The sequence below is a fragment of the Trichoderma gamsii genome, assembly GCF_001481775.2.
Source record: "Trichoderma gamsii strain T6085 chromosome Unknown Scaffold_22.2, whole genome shotgun sequence".
NCBI classification, from domain to species: domain Eukaryota; kingdom Fungi; phylum Ascomycota; class Sordariomycetes; order Hypocreales; family Hypocreaceae; genus Trichoderma; species Trichoderma gamsii.
The window spans coordinates 456,892-474,756 of record NW_020171359.1 but is presented as its reverse complement, the minus strand read 5'-3'; the positions used below and the strand labels follow the sequence as shown (position 1 = coordinate 474,756).

General features: G+C 49.6%; 6 protein-coding genes across 6 annotated transcripts; 4 read left to right on the top strand and 2 right to left on the bottom strand.

Moving 5' to 3' along the window:
- Nucleotides 1–3,044: 3,044 nt before the first annotated feature.
- On the top strand, nt 3,045–4,538 carry TGAM01_v206580 (hypothetical protein; the record flags this gene model as incomplete). Its single annotated transcript, XM_018801659.1, has 2 exons — nt 3,045–4,415; nt 4,479–4,538. 2 exons carry the CDS (start codon nt 3,045–3,047, stop codon nt 4,536–4,538), a joined length of 1,431 nt encoding a protein of 476 aa, XP_018664974.1.
- Nucleotides 4,539–5,498: 960 nt separating this feature from the next.
- Nucleotides 5,499–7,646, bottom strand: TGAM01_v206579 (hypothetical protein; the record flags this gene model as incomplete). Its single annotated transcript, XM_024549901.1, has 6 exons — nt 5,499–5,755; nt 5,820–5,961; nt 6,023–6,367; nt 6,431–6,533; nt 6,595–7,534; nt 7,592–7,646. 6 exons carry the CDS (start codon nt 7,644–7,646, stop codon nt 5,499–5,501), a joined length of 1,842 nt encoding a protein of 613 aa, XP_024405375.1.
- A 678-nt stretch (nt 7,647–8,324) lies between these two features.
- TGAM01_v206578 (hypothetical protein) lies at nt 8,325–9,712 on the top strand (the record flags this gene model as incomplete). The annotated part of the gene is made up of 2 exons (XM_018801661.1): nt 8,325–9,255; nt 9,309–9,712. 2 exons carry the CDS (start codon nt 8,325–8,327, stop codon nt 9,710–9,712), a joined length of 1,335 nt encoding a protein of 444 aa, XP_018664976.1.
- An 854-nt stretch (nt 9,713–10,566) lies between these two features.
- TGAM01_v206577 (hypothetical protein) lies at nt 10,567–11,995 on the top strand (the record flags this gene model as incomplete). Its single annotated transcript, XM_018801662.1, has 2 exons — nt 10,567–11,095; nt 11,151–11,995. 2 exons carry the CDS (start codon nt 10,567–10,569, stop codon nt 11,993–11,995), a joined length of 1,374 nt encoding a protein of 457 aa, XP_018664977.1.
- A 1,939-nt stretch (nt 11,996–13,934) lies between these two features.
- On the top strand, nt 13,935–15,537 carry TGAM01_v206576 (CoA-transferase family III; the record flags this gene model as incomplete). The annotated part of the gene is made up of 2 exons (XM_018801663.1): nt 13,935–13,945; nt 14,385–15,537. 2 exons carry the CDS (start codon nt 13,935–13,937, stop codon nt 15,535–15,537), a joined length of 1,164 nt encoding a protein of 387 aa, XP_018664978.1.
- Nucleotides 15,538–15,568: 31 nt separating this feature from the next.
- On the bottom strand, nt 15,569–17,587 carry TGAM01_v206575 (hypothetical protein; the record flags this gene model as incomplete). The annotated part of the gene is made up of 2 exons (XM_018801664.2): nt 15,569–16,960; nt 17,051–17,587. 2 exons carry the CDS (start codon nt 17,585–17,587, stop codon nt 15,569–15,571), a joined length of 1,929 nt encoding a protein of 642 aa, XP_018664979.2.
- Between the last annotated feature and the right edge of the window lie 278 nt (nt 17,588–17,865).

Genomic DNA, 17,865 nt, shown 5'->3' with positions numbered 1-17,865 from the left:
AGTTTGGGGTCTTGTTGTGGAGAGCGAAATTGCCTCGTTCCGTCGCCTCTCAAAGGTAACTTGTTTTGGCCTCCGCCACAGCATACTTCCGTCTTTTTTTTGTGGTTACCTCTTACTTGTAGCTAACACAAGCCCCATGTAGAGGGCGTGGGAAAAATTGCGGTCTACAGCACCATGTAAGCCGTCGGTTTGCTGAACCATCAAGATACGTGTAATAAGGATGCGTAAACAATGTGGCAGGGGGCAGCATATGTCACGGTTCTCGGCCGTGATGCTACGATAGGCCGGGGCATCTCGGGGCCTGTGCTCGATATGGCGAATTGGCAGACATGGGATGGCGGCTGATGAAGACTGGAGCGTGCGAATCGGCCGCCAATGGCAAGAATGATGGCGGAATTAGGCGGCCTCGAGGGTTTCCCGCTGTTCCGCATCGCCCGCCCTTGCGCTGGGATGGAGGGGAGGATACGAGCGCGTTACATGCACCTATTACAAAACATGGCCTCCCACACCTGGCAGTAGATCGAGATGTAGAATGGGCGCGACAGTTACTGGACGGGCGCGTGTCAGCTGCTCGACAGGACTTGATTTTCTAGAAGGGATAAAAATAAAAGAGGCAAGGAGCTGCTCATTCATCTGTGAATAGCAGCAGATTACGGCACAGTAATCACAAGTCCGTGGTTGGAATAGCTCCGTTAGGCAGCTTTCGAGAAGGCGCATGGAAGTGATCGCCGGCAGTAGCGTCGCCGCGCTATTCCGCAAGGGGTAACTGGAGGGAGGCGCGCTACTGCAAGTGACTTGTGGTGAGAAAAAAGTCGAGATCGCTGCCAAAGGTGGCTGAAGATGGATGGGTTTGCACAGCGGCTCGGCCCCCGTAAGGTTCGCTACAAGGCCCCCGGGGTAGTGCTAGACCTGCTGGACCTGCTGGAAACAGGGCGCTAGGCGAGTCGCCTCAGGCCACCACTGGCGCGAGTCGCTGGTGCCTGCTAGCGGCCCTGCCAAGTGCTGTGGCATGTACCTGCGCGGACAATTTGGCCTCCGTTCCCACTGCCGCTGCCAGGCCGGTACAAGACCAGACAGCGAGGCTTGCGCAAGGCACCAACTTGGCGGCCGGCACTCAGTGCCGCAAGGTGGTGTGCAGAGGTTCTGCCGACGACTAAATCCGTTCCGCTCGGCAGTGTCAAAATGGAACAAATTTTTTTCCCGAAACGAGCCAGAAGAGCCAGAAGCAACTCTCTCGACGCCACACGCGACACATTACTCGCATTGATCAACTCGCACGAAACGAAGAGAAGAGGACAGCAGAGTCAGACAGCCCCGGCGGCTTTGGTCCCTGGGCGGCCAAGCAGCGACCGGGCTTGTGCCACGCAGCTGGCCATTATCAGACTCAATGAGACCCTCACTTACTGGATACTGTCCGTGTACGGGCACTCATACGAGAATCTCGCTTGGTCACAGCGTTCGCCTCCCTCGACGAGGCATTATTCGAGCAAAACCCGGTCTCTTGACACATCGAAACTGGCCCTGAGTCGCAGCGGGCTCCATCTCGCAGAGTCGCAGCGCACGCACAGTGGACGGTCGGAGGCCCGGTGGAGATGACGATGGAACCTACAGTGGGCTGCTTTGGCTGCATCAGTGGCTTCGGTGGGCCGCGGTGGGCCGCCTAGGGCAGGGGGCCCGCTATTACGGCGTCCACACAGCGGGCTGGGAACCGCAAGCGTCCTATCACAATGACGTTTGCGGGCTGGCAGCAAGAATGCGACGAGCAACGGCGACAAAATCTTGTCTTCGCCCACGGTCCACTTGGCAGAAACGAACCTTCGCTTCCAGGCCAGAGGCCAGCACGCTCCAGTCATTTGCTTTGGATTTGCGCTCGTCAGGGTTCGGGTCCGCATGGATCCGGCTGGCACGGCAGGGTCTCGCTGCCCTTGAGATCAGGTCAATGGGCGAGATTCACCTGCTCACGATGGCTTCTTTTTACGTACAAGATTGCGGAGAAGCGTCTTCTGACAGTCGATTGTTGTTTTGCGGGGGGTCTGGGGTAGGTCCCCAAAAGCAGGAAATGGAAATAGGGGACCGCGATGATGCAAGCAGTATGCAGTCGGTATCGACAAGCTGAGATGAGCTGAGCGGACTGAGGCTGGACCGTGTGTCTGTCCCTGCTGCAGATGAATGAGCTTTGCATATCATGGCCGGAGCACAAATTGGGCAAAGAAGAGGGTCTGGCAGTCTAGATTGTCCGCCCAGTTCAAACACTCAGAATGGGCTCGCGGCTTCTCTCTTATCTATGGGGAATTCAGTGCCTGCAACACCGAACCTCGGAGCACCAGCCGGGCCTGGAATGATGGCAGCGCCTCTCGTTATAAAGCAATCGTACGAGAACCCGAACTCTGCGCGAGATCCGGTGGCCGGAGGCTATCTGGGCGGCGCCAGCCATCTTGGAGACTCTAGCAGAGGTCTAAGAGGAGCCTATCTCGAAGCCGGGAATCTTTGATACGCCCACGCCGGTGGTGGCGTCTCTGCTCCGACACCACGGCCACCCCGGTTTCGCCTCTTCTGGCGCTGCTCGCTCTATGCAGCCTTTGGCAACTCTATGGCAGGAGCTTATTCGACGATTGCTGCTTGGTTGTTTGCCCTTGCTCCAGTTTCGGCCCTTTGTGGACTGGGCTGGCCATTGATAACGAGCCCTTACCAACCTGGATGTGGACAAAAACTGGCACGTAATGGATCAATGACTGGCTGACTGCCCGCTCCTTGGGGATCGGCCTGGATCTGCACAAACCACTTGGGCTGGCTATTAAACTTCCTCGTTCGCCTCCACCTCCGCACTTTTCATCTCGCTTCCTCTCTCTTCTCTCATCCTCAAGATAAGACGGATTCGGACTATAAGACCTTGGGTGTCGTCTGTTTCCTCCCTTGAGACGGAGTGCCAGTTTGATCTTCTTTTCTTGCTCCTTTCTTTTATACCAGATACCCCATCACTCACTGTCCTTTACTCAACTCTCAGTCTTTGATACTTGATACCCACACACACACACATCATCATCATGTCTGACACATCCATCTCCCCGTCGGGGTCTGAAAAGGGCCGCCGCTACGATGACAAGAAGATCAACCCTACCTCCAATATGTTCGACGAGGCTCCCATCGCCGGCGAGACAAGCGATGAGTTCCGCGAGGATGTTGAGCGCGCCAAGGCCCAGGAGGGCGAGCAGAAATTTCACCGTCTGGGATGGAGGCGTCTGACCGTTGTCCTCATCGTCGAGGCCATTGCTCTCGGATCTCTCTCTCTGCCCAGTGCTTTTGCGACTCTCGGCATGGTTGCTGGCGTTCTCTGCTCCGTTGGTCTTGGTTTCCTCGCCATCTACACAAGTGACCTTGTCGGCATGGTCAAGATCAAGTTCCCCGAGGTTGCCCACTACGCTGATGCTGGTAGACTGGTTGCCGGTCGCTTTGGATACGAGCTCGTGGGAGCCATGTTTGCCCTGCAACTGATTCTGCTTGTTGGCTCTCACTGCTTGACCGGTACCATTGCCTTGCTCAACATTTCAGAAAACGCCATCTGCTCCCTCGCCTTTGGTGCCATCTCTGCCGTCGTCCTCTTCGTCTTGGCCCTCCCTCCGTCCTTCACCGAGCTTGCCATTCTTGGTTACATCGACTTCGTCTCCATCGTCCTTGCCATTGGTATCACCATGATTGCCACTGGTATCAAGGCCAACCACTCCGCCGGTGGACTGTCTGCCGTTGACTGGTCCCCATGGCCCAAGGAGGACCTGTCCTTTGCCGACGCCTTCATCGCCATTACCAACATTGTCTTCGCCTACAGCTTTTCCATCTGCCAGTTCTCATTCATGGACGAGATGCACACCCCTACCGATTACAAGAAATCCATCTGGGCTCTTGGCCTCATCGAGATTGCCATCTACACCATCACCGGTGGCGTCATCTACGCCTTTGTCGGAGTTGATGTCAAGTCTCCCGCTCTGCTCTCTGGCGGCCACCTCATCTCCAAGATTGCCTTTGGTATTGGTCTGCCCGTCATCTTCATTTCCGGATCCATCAACGGCACTGTCGTCGGACGCTTCCTTCACGGACGCATCTACAAAAACTCCGTCATCCGATACGTCAACACTCCTATGGGATGGGCGACGTGGACTGGGCTCATCGCCGTCATCACTCTCCTCGCTTGGGTCATTGCCGAGGCCATTCCCTTCTTCTCCGATTTGCTGTCCATCTCATCGTCGCTTTTCATCTCCGGCTTCACCTACTACTTCCCTGCTATTTTCTGGTTCGTGCTCCTCAAGGAGGGAAGCGTCTGGGAGCGCAAGAACTGGGTTCACTTGGGCCTGAGCAGTCTTTCCATGATTGTCGGACTTGTTGTGCTGGTCTGCGGAACATACGCCAGTATTGTTGATATTGTAAGTATTGGCTCTCGCTCATTAACTTTGCGTTGTTCAACAATGACTAATTCATGGCTACAGATGAACCAATACGAGGCCAAGACCGTCCGTGGTCCTTTCACCTGCGCGCCTCTTGCGTAAATCAAAATCTGTTTACTTGGCGTTACTCTTATGAACCTGTATATTTATTTATGAAGACATGTATTCTGTTTTTTTCTTGTATGATGATTTCCATAGAGTAGAGATACAATGGCTATAGCGCTTCTACTTGTTTATCACTCTGACTCCAACCCTCTGTGCAGGTAATATATGCTTATCCTTTTGACTTAATCTTTTGAGAAACTCAATTCCGTGTAATCGGAGTCTAGAATCCTCTGTTTAGACGAATCTTGCGCTGTGGTTTTAACCTTTGACGCTACCCCGTGTTTTCATGGCACAAAATGCCCGCATATTACTGCAATCGTACCGATGATACCCGCGGGTGGATATGAGCGGATCCCAGATCTCACACTCCCTAGATTCTAACGCTCAACTCTATCTTGCGCCCGATTTAAGCAAATTGCGGAGGCTTATTAAGAGATAAGCGATATGCCGTGCATGCGTCGTTATCACGGGAAAAAAAAGGTCGTGTAAGTGGTGGTGGTGATGGTGGTTGGTTGTGGTGATATTAAGCGGCCACACTTACGGGATGGCGTCGAAACGTTTTTGTGTGGCGCTGGGCCATTGTGCAGGTTGTTAAAGTGGCGTTGCTAGCGTCAAGGGAAGATGCTGAATAAAAGGATCCGGTAGATGTCAACCGGGAAAAGTGGAAGCTGTGTGTGACCAGAGCTACGAACAAGTAAGAGGTAAAGGCGCGCAATGTAAAGAGCTATATTCACATGTCAAGGCAATGTAGAACTGATTGGGTTTTTGCTGGAATGCAGGTAACAGCCTCAACGGGCTGAGATCATGTATGGTTGATTGGTTATTTAAACGATGATCTACCCTTGTCGTGATGTTTGGGCTTAGGAAAGTCTCCTCATCGGAAGGATTAGATTGGATTATCTAGCTAAAGTATATTGGACAGCTCCTAATTATTATTACATACATGTTTTTGAGTCCTTACTCATGATTAACCTTCAGGCCCGCCTCGGCCCATTGCGGTGTCACAGGCTCATGGTTCCCTGAGAATTTTTGTCCGTCAAACCATAGCTCAAATCTCAAGTCCGCGGGCGCAACGATAACGCGGAGATCAAATCTGCAAATGTAAAATTTGTATCCTTTCCGGAACCAGATGCCTCTTTTCTGTTTGAGTAGAAGCTGATGCTGTTCAACGCCTTCTAAATTGCTCCTTACTCTGCATAATTTGGTTACGCCGGCTGTTGTCCAATGGCTCTGTCAGCTTTATTTTTTCTGAGGGTGGGGTTGAGTGAGGAAACGTACCATGCTTCAAACTCTTTGGAAGAAACGAAGGCTCGTTTTGAGAGACGACTATTTCTGCGTTCCAACATCTTGTTGTGTCATCCGGTCCGAGACGGTATTCAAACGACTTTACTAGAGGAATGTTTGGGTCGATCACGTCTCCCTTTTAACAGGGCTTAGTTAAGGCGAAGATATGAAGAGGCTTTCATTATGTCTTTACTCACCTTTTTAATAACCCACTGAATCTGATGAATAGCCCATTTCTTTTTGGAATCCCACTGATCCTGTACGACGTCCTCGTCGAAATGTGTCGCAGGTGAATACATCTCTCTCACGACGATTCCGTAACTGGAGCGAGCAATTCGCGCCGCCAAAACGGGAACGTTTCCTGTATCCATCCTCTGCTGGTGATCGAGAAGAAGGCCTCTTACGACGACAAGCTGCGGATCGTGACATGGTACAACTGCGGCGCTTATGGCATTCATGTGCGGGTAAGCAATGAGTTGCTGTTGTAGTTTGTCGCGCACGTAGGCGGAACTACCGAGCCCACCGGATAAAATCATGTAGTCCTAACAAAGAGTTGGCATTTTTAATCATCATACGGTCCCTTATTCAAGCTTGGGAATACTTACCACTTGCTCTGTATGTCCATGTTCGCTCAGCCAATTCAGCTGCTCAGTTATTCGCTTCATGATACCATCAATCTGAACGTCAAATAGAGACTGAATCTCGGCCCTACTTGTTGTCAGTCTAAATTACGAGTGCGCCACTGAAGGCAGTTCCCGGGGGTACCAACATTGTGAATAGCATCCTGCCATTCTCCAAGCCGAGTCCACCATGGCTAAACTCGTGCGACACACCCTCCAATTGCAGTTTGAACACAGGTTGCATATAAACCCTTTCACCAAACTTGTGCTTCAGAATCTTGAAATGGTGACTTCTTGACAATCGAACGGCGAAATCACTGGGAAGCTGGGGCTTCACATCGGGATACCGTGCCAATCTCTCCATGATGAGTCGGACAAATGCTCTGTCAATCAGTGTCGAGCCAATACCCACTCCCTTGACGGCAGATATCTGTGCCATTTGAGGGAAATTAGGATCGCTTGATGTCACTCGCATCAGTGCCAAATCTGTTGTCCCCCCACCCGCGTCAACCGTCAAGAACAAGCTACCAGTGTTGAATGCCACCGCGCTTGTCTTGAGCGTCGCAACGGCCGCAGCTTCAGCCTCGGTGAGATCAACTTGGGCCATATGCCTCGGCCCTTCAACGCCAAAGCCTGCATCTCGTATGATACCCTTGAAGATGTTGATAATCTCCATGCGAGTCCATGTCGTGGGCACACTGAATAGAAACGTCACCGCCGAGTCTGCCCAGCCACCAAAGTGTCGTTTGCCAGTCTGCATCTCGATAGTCTCCTTGACATGGAGATATACCTGGTGGAGATATTCAGTTGCAAACATCTGGGCTTGTCTCGGATTTGTTGGAACATTGGAAAATCCACGTTGCTGAGCTGCGACTAGTGTTTCTTCATCGATGAAGATTTTAAAAAAGTCTCGTCGCATCTTGCCTGGCAATGTTTCGTCGTCATCGTCACAGAGGTAACCCCAAGATGACAAAGTTCCATCTCCATTGTATATCAAGGTTGTCGGGACTTTGCGCTCTCCTCGATCACCGCTCCCAGGCCAATCATTGACGACCTGAATTGGTGTCTTTGGGGTCATCCATGCAACACCTCAATGCCATTGTTAGTGCCACACACCTGTTGTAAAGTTGAAGCAGCTGACGATACCTGTATACGTGGTACCCAAGTCAACTGACACGGTAATATCTGGGTATTCAGCCATCTTGACATCATTCCCAAGTCTTTTGTTTGATGCAACTTCTCGTCCGAGCACTCATCGCCAGTCCCCCAGGCTATAATCTCCAAATCAAGGTACAAAGTACACCTGTCGGAGTGCCCGCCAATAGTTCGATAATTGCAATTCATCCTTTAAGAGCAAGATTGCGAGGAGCGAGGAGTGCAGCTGCAATGCTACGTTGTTGGTCGTGCTCTGTTTCAGTCACCCTTGTTCAGCAATGGATTTATCTCGAAGAGAGCCGCAATCCTGAGCTGGTCTATCCCAGTGCGGTAGCGAGGATGTGAACCCGGGCAAAAGAACCCTGCAAGCCTGGAGAAACGTGGCACTTTAGCGCCAATGATGTGAGCGAGCCGCCTCCGCAACCCGCAAATCTCAGCTGGCCTTTGATCAGCTTCTAGCTTGTAGTAGATCACTCTCTCGTTGTACTGATGAATATCCACAGCGGCTCAGGGCGATGAATCCGCCGGATAGGGGTTCATTAACTGATAGTGAGAATGTTCTGGTTTCTTGCATGGGATTCAAATACAAGATGTATGAGCATCAACACATGGCCAGTTATTCTTGGCGCAGTTCTTCATCTCTGGAACTTTCATAAGCTGTGCTTCACCTAGGTCATAGTCTTTTACAATATACCCCTATGTTTTCTTGTTCTTAGGTTTTATTATGTCGGGCAATAACGCTTATAGCTGCCACTCTCCTTGGGGGACATCCTCCACTTGGTTTCCTTGTCCCGCTACGACAGGGACTACGACGACAACAACCACTACCACATCACCATCTTCTACTACGACAACTACGACAACTACGCCAACTGCGACGTCTACGACAACTACAACAACTCAATCCTCTAATACGATTTCTTCAAGCCGCTCCCCAACCAAACCAGATGGCCTTCCTTCTGATACCTCTACCAGCGTGAAGCAAACTTCTACTGCTGTCCCGAACCCAGATTCCAGTGTTACCAGCTCTCTTCCTGCGTCTTCACAGACGGCAACGCCACTTCATCAGCATGCATCTCTCTCTACGGGCGCCACGGCCGGAATTGCAGTCGGATGCGCTGCTGCCGGCCTCATCATTGGCCTTCTTGCTGCTCTCCTACTATTCCGCCGCCGAAAGGGCAAAGACGTCGCAGACATAAGCCGCGCACCCATTCTTGTCAAGTCCAAAGAGCCTCCATCGGCTGAAATCGATGGTATTGGGCCTATTGCTGGTATCCAGCTGGGCCAGTTTCTCCTTGATGGCGCCCCCGACCAGGAAATTGTCAGCGAGTTGCAAGCTTTGAGCGAGCTCATCCACCAGCATGTAGAAGACTACTACACCCTTCAGCCAGTGGACGTCAGTGTCGGAACTTTGTCGCAGTCGCTCCAAAATCTTGGATTGGGATCAAGTGGTTTGGGGTTGACTGCGGAGGCAATTGCTACTATATGTATCAATAGCCATTCTCGTCACATTGGCCTACGCTACGTTATTTCGCGTGTTATTTTTGCAAGTATCGACTTCCACACCCGTAGCGGTTTGTCAATGCTTCCTGGACCAGCTGCTGGATTCCTCCAGTCTATCCCCGGAGCTGAATATGGTGGTAACAACAATCTAGGTATGTAGTTCCTGGGGAATTCAACGTCAAGACGAGACTAATGTGGTGCATAGCATTCTCTCAAGCCCTGCAGACATGGCGCCGCCTGTCCGCTTTCCTCCTCCACCAAAACCGCAGTCAACGAACTTCTTTGCAAGCGGATGCGTTGACGATTGCACCACAAGCTCAATTGGTCTCCAACTCTCTGAATAATCTCTTGAACGCCTTTGTTATCCCTGGAAAAAGCAACCAGCAGGCAAGCCATCTCCAGGAGGTTGCGATCGAATGCGCAAAGCTTGGCTATGTGCTTTTCTCCCACCCGGTGGATTGGAAGTTTATTTTTGAAGAGCCTGGGACTAGAGCGGCCCAAGTACGTGCAGTAATTATCTGCCCTGGTTTGGAGAAGTGTAGCGATCGCGATGGAAATCCTATACGGCCACCCCGAAGAGTTGCAGCACCGGTTGAGGCAGCCCTCTGATCTACGGATATTAAGAGGCTTCAGGGAATGCTGAGTCTCTTGGTATCACATAAATATTCTCTTCAGATATCCTTAGTAATACTAATATAAATACGCGAATCGCGAATCTAAAATGACTCGTCAGCATGGAACCTTGTCATAGCCGTCGCTAATGAACGAACTGTCGGGGAACTGGCCCACTGAAAACACATCTGCGATGCCAAACCACGGGAGAAATTATTAACCCCAATTTCTAATAAGCCGCATCTTTAGCAAAGATGCCTTTGTAGCCTTCTTATCGCCGAGTGGGGGCGGTGACTGTTGCTTGTATGCACATATTACTTCTGATATATGCATACATACAGGGATACCACTATGGCCTCATTTGGTAACCTCGCGAACTCCAGAACTTAGAACCAACATGCATATGCATGAGCGGAAATATGGAACAAATTCGGAAAGTAAAAGGGTCATTTGGAAGTAGATTTGCGCAGCTCGGAGATTTGCCCCTTTCCAGAAGAGCCATGCAAGTGCCCCTTGAAATCTGCCTCGCCCGTAGAATCGATGATAGAAGCAGGATCAAGTGTTTCATAGCCTTGGAGGTCGCCCATAGCGACGGGTCGGCTGCCTAGAAACCCTTGTGAATATCTTTGTGTGGCTATCCTTTTCTCCGAGAGGTGATAGAATAGTTGACCGATTGTGTCTAGAAGGAATGGCTCGTCCGTTACTTGACTGGCCAGTGTTCTGACAGCCTTGTTCTCAGTTGCATATACTACTGTAGGATTTCCTGTTGGATCTTTTGCATTTGGTTCAACTATTCCAGGCAGTCCTCTCATGATCCCAGATTTCCTTTACTACTCTCTACGGTAAGAAGGATGATCAAAGTCTTCTCCTCCCTTCGCTCAACCTACCGCGCGGTCAGTGTGGCGATTGATGGCGAAGATATTTCCAATGATATGCGACGCAGTCTTGAACTTGTGCGCACATGTAACCAAGACCTACAGGAGCTCATTAGGCTCCGCCATGAGCATCTCCATTTGCTCGAGAAACAGCCTCAGACTCTTGAGCGTCTCAACTCAATCATCGAAAAAGTACACAAGGGACTGCTCGACGCTTCTCGCCTTGTGGAGAAATATCGACCAGGTCTACACTCTGGTAAAAGATCACTACACACCCAGATAGCGTGGGCCCATCGGGACTCTCAAGAATTCCAGGCCTTGGGGCCAACAATGAGTCAGCACAATGCAACAATTCTAGCAGAGATTAGCTTCCTCAGAAGTCTGACCATCATCACCACGCAAAGCGAACCCGAGGAAGCCAAAGAGATTGGGATTCTTGCCTCAGATGACAAGACACTATTTAATAACTTGGAGCTTCTAGAAGACTTCTTGGGCGATGTATCAGGTACTTTGGTAGCCTGGCCAAGTATAGTGTGCATAAATTCTGACATGTTATATAGGTTCTCGGGGTATACCTCACGCATCACCACCAGCACCGCTACCGCCACTTGCCATGAAAGTTGATGCGAGAGCAAGCATGCCCAATCTACATATCAATGAGGAGTATTGTGACCTACCGGAGCCTGTTATTCCAAATATAATTCCCTATCAGCAACCACTCGCTAGTCTATTGGTGTCGCAGCAAGCGTCAACTCTCCGAACACAAAGTGGGCAGACGCACGAAGATAGTAACCAGTGTAACAGCCGGGTTGTCTTGAACGAAGCCGATCACTCTGGACTAACTCTTTTATTCGGTGATGAGCTGGATCTAAACTTAGAAGTGTCGTCCAAGATTCAGCCTGAACACTCTCGAGCACAGTCAAGCGACTCGATGCATAGAGCCTCCATACCATCGTTTTCGCAATCCTCAGTAAACGGGGAGACTGTTAATTCTACTCCATTGACAAACTATTCTCTTACCTCCAGACCATCTACTTTGTCTGTTAGCTCTCTGGGAACGTTCAAATCGCAGAGTCCCGAGCTTTCTATGAGTCGGCCGCATTTATTTTCGTTCCCGCCAACGCCGCCCAGCAATATATCGCAATTGGTTCCACGATCCACAACCGCTTCAGCATCAGAAACTCAGCAAGATACCCGGTCAAGGCCGCGAGCCATGTCATTCGCGGAGCGCTATGCGAATGTGGCCGATCATTCAGGCCATTCAGGCCAGAAGAGCGAGCGATACCGTCCATGGCGACCTTACAAAAATGAGAATGTCTATGAACTTCAGGGATCGGAAATGTGTTTAGAGGAGCATCCGTTTGCTCAATCCACTGCTTCATTATCACATAGATCAACTACTTAGCAGCTATTACCGTGCCCACTAAAATCTGTCGCTATTTGCCGTCACAGTTATCCAATTGAGGTCCTTATAGCGATTTGACGTGCTAGGTTTGTTGTGTTGTATAGGGTTTATTATTAGTCAAGCCAACTTAATGTGGCTTCCCTAGTTGTTAAGAAACTGTAGAGATCCACGTTGTTATACTAGTAGCTAGCTAAGGTACCTAGGTACCTAGTTAGAAAGTCTGACAAGTACCACTATTGTGTTAAGTCAATGTATTTTTTGGTGGTGTAAGATATAAATTGGCAATAGCCACAGTGTGGAAGCAAGATAAAGAACCATTTATAGCGCGCTGCACTTTGATAAGCGACAGCGGGGCGACATTTTAGATCGACGCCACGATCAATCTTGACCGGGTTGCTGCTGGACTAGCTGAATTGGCTTTGTGCTCGGCTATTGTCTACAGTGCTTGGCAGGTCTAGAACGGGAGTTGGCGGATAGGGCTGAGAGGGGTTTGTTGGAGTACTGCTGTATAGGTAGCTGCAATTATACCCTTCATTTGTTATATAATGCGTTCAGTGCGCGAGAGTTATATACTAAAGCGGTGGACTGATTCAAATACAGCCGCTTGATACATGTTATCTCTACTAATAGGCACCAAGCAGAACTGAGCTGCTTCCAGCTTTACGCTTATCAATGAGATGTAACGTAAATGCCATGTCAAGCTTAAATAAACAAAATTAATACCTAGGAGGAAAAACTAGCTGTTTTTATAAGATAAGATTTAGCTTCTTCAGGCTTCTCTATTATGTTTTAATGTACTGCGATGTTTCTTTTTACTTCGATGTCATTATATTGGACTTGAATAGCGCGGCTATCAATCACATTATACCTGATCTCAGGTATGTACATTTTGGCACAAAGATAGTGCTTGTTGGTAAGAGGTCTGTGAAAATACGGTTTATTGACCGGCGCCGACAGTTATCACACCGCTGTTGACCCTTATGCCGTATGATGGGTCAAAAAAGTCGCAGCACACACTTTGAGCATGATTGACAAACAGGAACCCGCCATAACAACATACCAGAGACTGCTAACGCCTTATTGACGATAACAAATGCTGGGGTAGCGAACAACAAGATCATCGTTGGCGTAGCTCGCTACGGTCGTAATTTTGGCATTGTCGATCTGAGCTTTACTGGCCTCAGTTCGATTGCTTACCCAGAGCCGTGTGAGTCTCCAGTTGGCTATCTGGCGCAGGCTGAAATATTATGGTTTACTTCCATACAGTCTCTACGTGGCACGATGGTCCTAGTAGTTCGGTATCACTATACTCCCGGACGGCACTTGGATCTTCTACTTGAGTAATGATACAATGACTTACTAACGAGATTTGTACTATTACGCTAGCTTTGGGGGTATTATAGAATGGGCTATTGACATGGCCATTTTTGTACAAGATACTGCCACGGCTACTGTGACTAATTTAGCCACTTTGCCAATTGAGGTCGTCACAATAACGTTCATAGAACCATCTGAATTTTCTTCTGACCCTTGCAGCTGAGTAGAGTGTTACTGCAACTAATGAGCTTGAATAAAAATTTATAGACTACGTGAAATAAAATCACTTGGAGTAGGTAATAGCGATTGAGAGATGGTTTTTGGGTGGTGGTGGAGGTGGAGTTGAACTGTGTATGAAGGGAAAAAAAGAGTACGGCAGCGGTAGAGCACCTTTTTTTAAAGATCGTTCTATGATACCTCAAGAAAAAAACTCATTTATCTTTTTTGCCCGAAGTCATTGGGCTTTAACGGAACACATGCAATCAGTTGATTAGCAGGACTTTGCTGACTTGTAGCCTACAGAGCAGTGATACTGCAATTTCGACATTTACTCCATTAATGAATCGAATGATAGTTGGGGTATTTAATAACGAGTAATTACCACTTTCATCAGGAGGACGAAATGCAGCGCATGTACGAGGACTACGAGGATCCGAAATACTACAGGCTATAATTCTCGCAGAAACCCCACTTCAAGTCTCTCGGCAACTTAGAATAAAAGTGGCGGTTCATGTTTTTTTATAACCTACTTCACATCAACCTGTATACATGCTACTAGCACTGATTCTCTAAATGGTGAATGCTGTCTCGAATATTGAACTTGCATAGTCAGATGTTCCTATTCTTACATTGACCCCAACAACAATCTCAGCTCTGCCTTCTTCCAGCCGCGCGCTGCATTTTTTTGAATGTCGCTTTTAAGCCCAAGGCTTGCCGGCTGCAAGATTGCCCAAAAGCACTTCAAATCATTCTATACATGTTCTTATCTCATATGGAGATTAAAGCCTCATAATTCTCATTTGAAACCGAACTGTCCATCTTCTCAATGGCGAAGTGTAGCTACCACGCGCAGTAAAAGCCTGCCTTTGGACGGTGTTACAGTAGTCTCTCTAGAGCAAGCCATCGCAGCGCCTTTTTGTACTCGCCAGCTGGCTGACCTGGGAGCTCGCGTCATCAAAGTTGAGCGTCCTGAAGTTGGCGATTTCGCCAGGAGCTACGATACGCGTGTTAATGGAATGGCATCGCACTTTGTATGGACCAATCGTTCCAAGGAGAGCCTTGCACTCGACTTGAAAACCCCACGCGACTTGAAGATTTTGAAGAGAATCTTGATCAAGGCAGATGTCATGGTGCAGAATTTGGCACCAGGCGCAACAGAAAGATTAGGCCTCTCGCATGAGGAGCTTCAGAAGACGAATCCAGGCATTATTGTATGCGACATCTCTGGTTATGGATCGCATGGACCATATCGTGACAAGAAAGCCTACGACTTGCTTGTGCAGAGCGAAGCAGGTATGCTCGCTGTAACAGGCACTGAGGCAGAGCCAAGCAAAACGGGCATATCCATAGCTGATATAGCAGCGGGAATGTACGCCTACTCCAATATTCTGGCAGCATTACTGGAGCGTGGCAAGAGCGGAAAGGGCCGCCGAATTGACATTTCAATGCTAGAGAGTATGGCTGAATGGATGGGCTTTCCCATGTACTATGCTTTCAACGGACAACCAGGCCCAAGCCGAGCAGGAGCATCTCATGCGACCATTTATCCGTACGGGCCCTTTGAAACAGGCGCCGATGGAGCTTCCGTCATGATGGGCGTGCAAAACGAACGAGAATGGGCCATCCTATGCCGAGATGTACTGGGAGATGCGAGCTTAGCAACGGATGAGCGATTTGCAAACAACACGCTCAGAAGCCGCAATCGAGCAGAACTAAAGGCGATCGTTGAGGCGCGGTTCTCTGAGGTCTCCGCAGACGAGGCTATTGATAAGTTGGACAAGGCGGGTATTGCAAATGCCAGCATGAATGATATGCAAGGCGTATGGAAGCATCCCCAGCTTCGAGCACGGAAGCGTTGGATCGAGGTAGAAACACCGAGTGGTGCCGTTCCTGGGCTACTGCCCCCTGGAGTAGACAACATTTCACAGGTCAATATTGCAGAGGTTCCAGCTGTAGGACAACACAATGAGCCGATATTTGCTGAATTTGGCGTCTCCGATGAATAGAAGATAATAACAGTAGTGTTTTACATACAAGCTATTGATGAGTGCGAAAGTCGTGATCAGTCATGCCATCCATCTCTGACAGCATGGCGAGAATATGTGTCATTGTCCTGTAACCAGAACGAAAGCAAATGGACTTATCCTTGTCTCTGCCCCATATCTCGGTGCACGTCTCCAACGTCTCGCGGATCGTCTGTCGAGGCGGTATAGCGAATCCCTGTGCGAGTGGCGCATCTCTCTGTAATAAATAAAGACTAGCTGTCAGCGCCGCGGCGAAATAGTCGAGTTTGTATAAACGGCCTAATAGATCCTGATAGACGGAATCACCACGGTGCTCGCAGAGATCTCGATGATGAACTAGGATGGCTAGACTGCACTCGAGAGAAGCCCAGTAAGAGACGGGATATCTTATTGGAGCATCAGGGGTTAGAGCATGGCAGCGATGGAGTACCATCAAGACACGGCGAAAGAAGATGTCCAGGATGGCACGTAAAGAGTCGTTGCACTCGGGGTGATCCATAGAGGCAGCCATCAGCCGTCTCATGGTTGCATTGTAACCCAGTATTTCCTCGTATGGTACTTTTGTGCCGGAATTTACTCTCGCGATTATCTTGCATATTGTTGGAAACGCATCGTATAACGATAGCCACGGACCAACTCCCTCGACATGGGGTAACGAAGCATCCTGTACATCTGGTCCCTCCAATATATCATCCGAGGAGAGGAGAGTTGGCATACCGGTAACTGCTGCTGTTTGTATGCAAAAATAGACTATTGTTACCCACAAGATACGGCCAGACTGCCATTCAGAGTAAGTCACCGCGTTCACCTCGACAGGAGTTGAAGTCGGCGGCTTGTGAAGGCCTATGCAAACAGCTAGACGAACAATCATACCCAACAGTGTCCAGCTTGCGTCATACGACCAACATGTGCCGTTGGAGAGCTGTTTCACGACGACAATGAGACACAAGGTCCGCATCACCGACATGCTTGGCCGGACCAAGAATGCCGTTTTGGAAAGACAAGCTTCAGCCGCCAGGCAAAGCTCAACCATAAGCTTTGCATCTTGGGTCACTGTGAAGCTGCCGAGCGCCAATACCATGAGATATAACGATAACCAAGAGACATCAACCTGCGTCGGGTCGTCCCAGAAACCGTTGGCCTGATCAGCGAAGAGAGCAGGATCGATGATGGGATGCACGGGCTGGTACAGGCCAAGATAGCCATCAACAAAAGATTTGCAGTGTTCTGAATGGCTGTGGATGAGGCTATAGACTTTGTCCAGAGAGGAATATTTCATCGCACCGGGACTGTTGAAAGGGAAATTGCAGGGAAGGGCAATGTCGGTATGACAGTCAGCATGAAGCACTGTCAGGTTGTTACCGTGTACAAACACATGCCCAAGATTGAGCGCTGAAGCCTCGACCTATAGCAGTTTAATGACCAACAATCGTTAGCGGAATGCCTCTCTTTGTTAATATGATGCTTGGGATCTCAGGGCGCCATGACTTCTTACCCGTGACACAAGTGTTTTCCAGTGAGTCGCGCCACGACGTCGTGTATGCCACGATGTGTAAATGTGTTTGGGATCTTCATGCGCCGCGGCGCATAGGGCATCTTGGCTCGCGTCGCTAGCTGATGGATCGCTTTCAACTCTATGCGTATATGTGCATTGTTGACCCCAGCCAGAGCTACGACATCGCGAGCACGGCAGCTTCTTGTCGCAGCGGACTTTGAGTCGATGGCATCGCGTGCAAGAGAGATGCGCGCGCTTCCTTCTCTTCACTGTTTTAAGGATTTCCTGAGCGCTGGCGATATCAGATGCGGGTGCAGATTCATCGCTTGGAGATGATGATTGCTCCGAGCTTGAGCGCGTAGGATCCCCATGTGTGAGACGCTCTGCTTTTGCAGCTGGTTGTGACGAGTGGTCGCGGAGAAATGAGCAGCTGGCCTCGGCCTGAACGCATCTTTCACATGCGGGTTTGGTTCTGTCGCAGCGAAGCTTGAGGAGGCGGCATCGACTGCAGGTCTTAATCTGCCTGATGTTGGGCATTGGAAGTCGCTGTCAATGCTGGCGAGTCGAAGAGACGAGTAGAGACGGACGCGAAAGAGATGAGAACGGACATATGCTATCAATAATTACAAGCCGTATCTCTGCGTTGGATGATTCTATGTTCGCGCGCGTCTATCGGGGTGCGGTTGTTGCAGGATCTGAGATATAGTTGTCGAGTTTCTCGTGCTTAGGAGCAGCCTGGCTTCGGAGGATGCTCGGATTTAATTATGAGACACGCTATTCAATGGCTATGAGGTGCACCAGTAAAAAGAATCTTG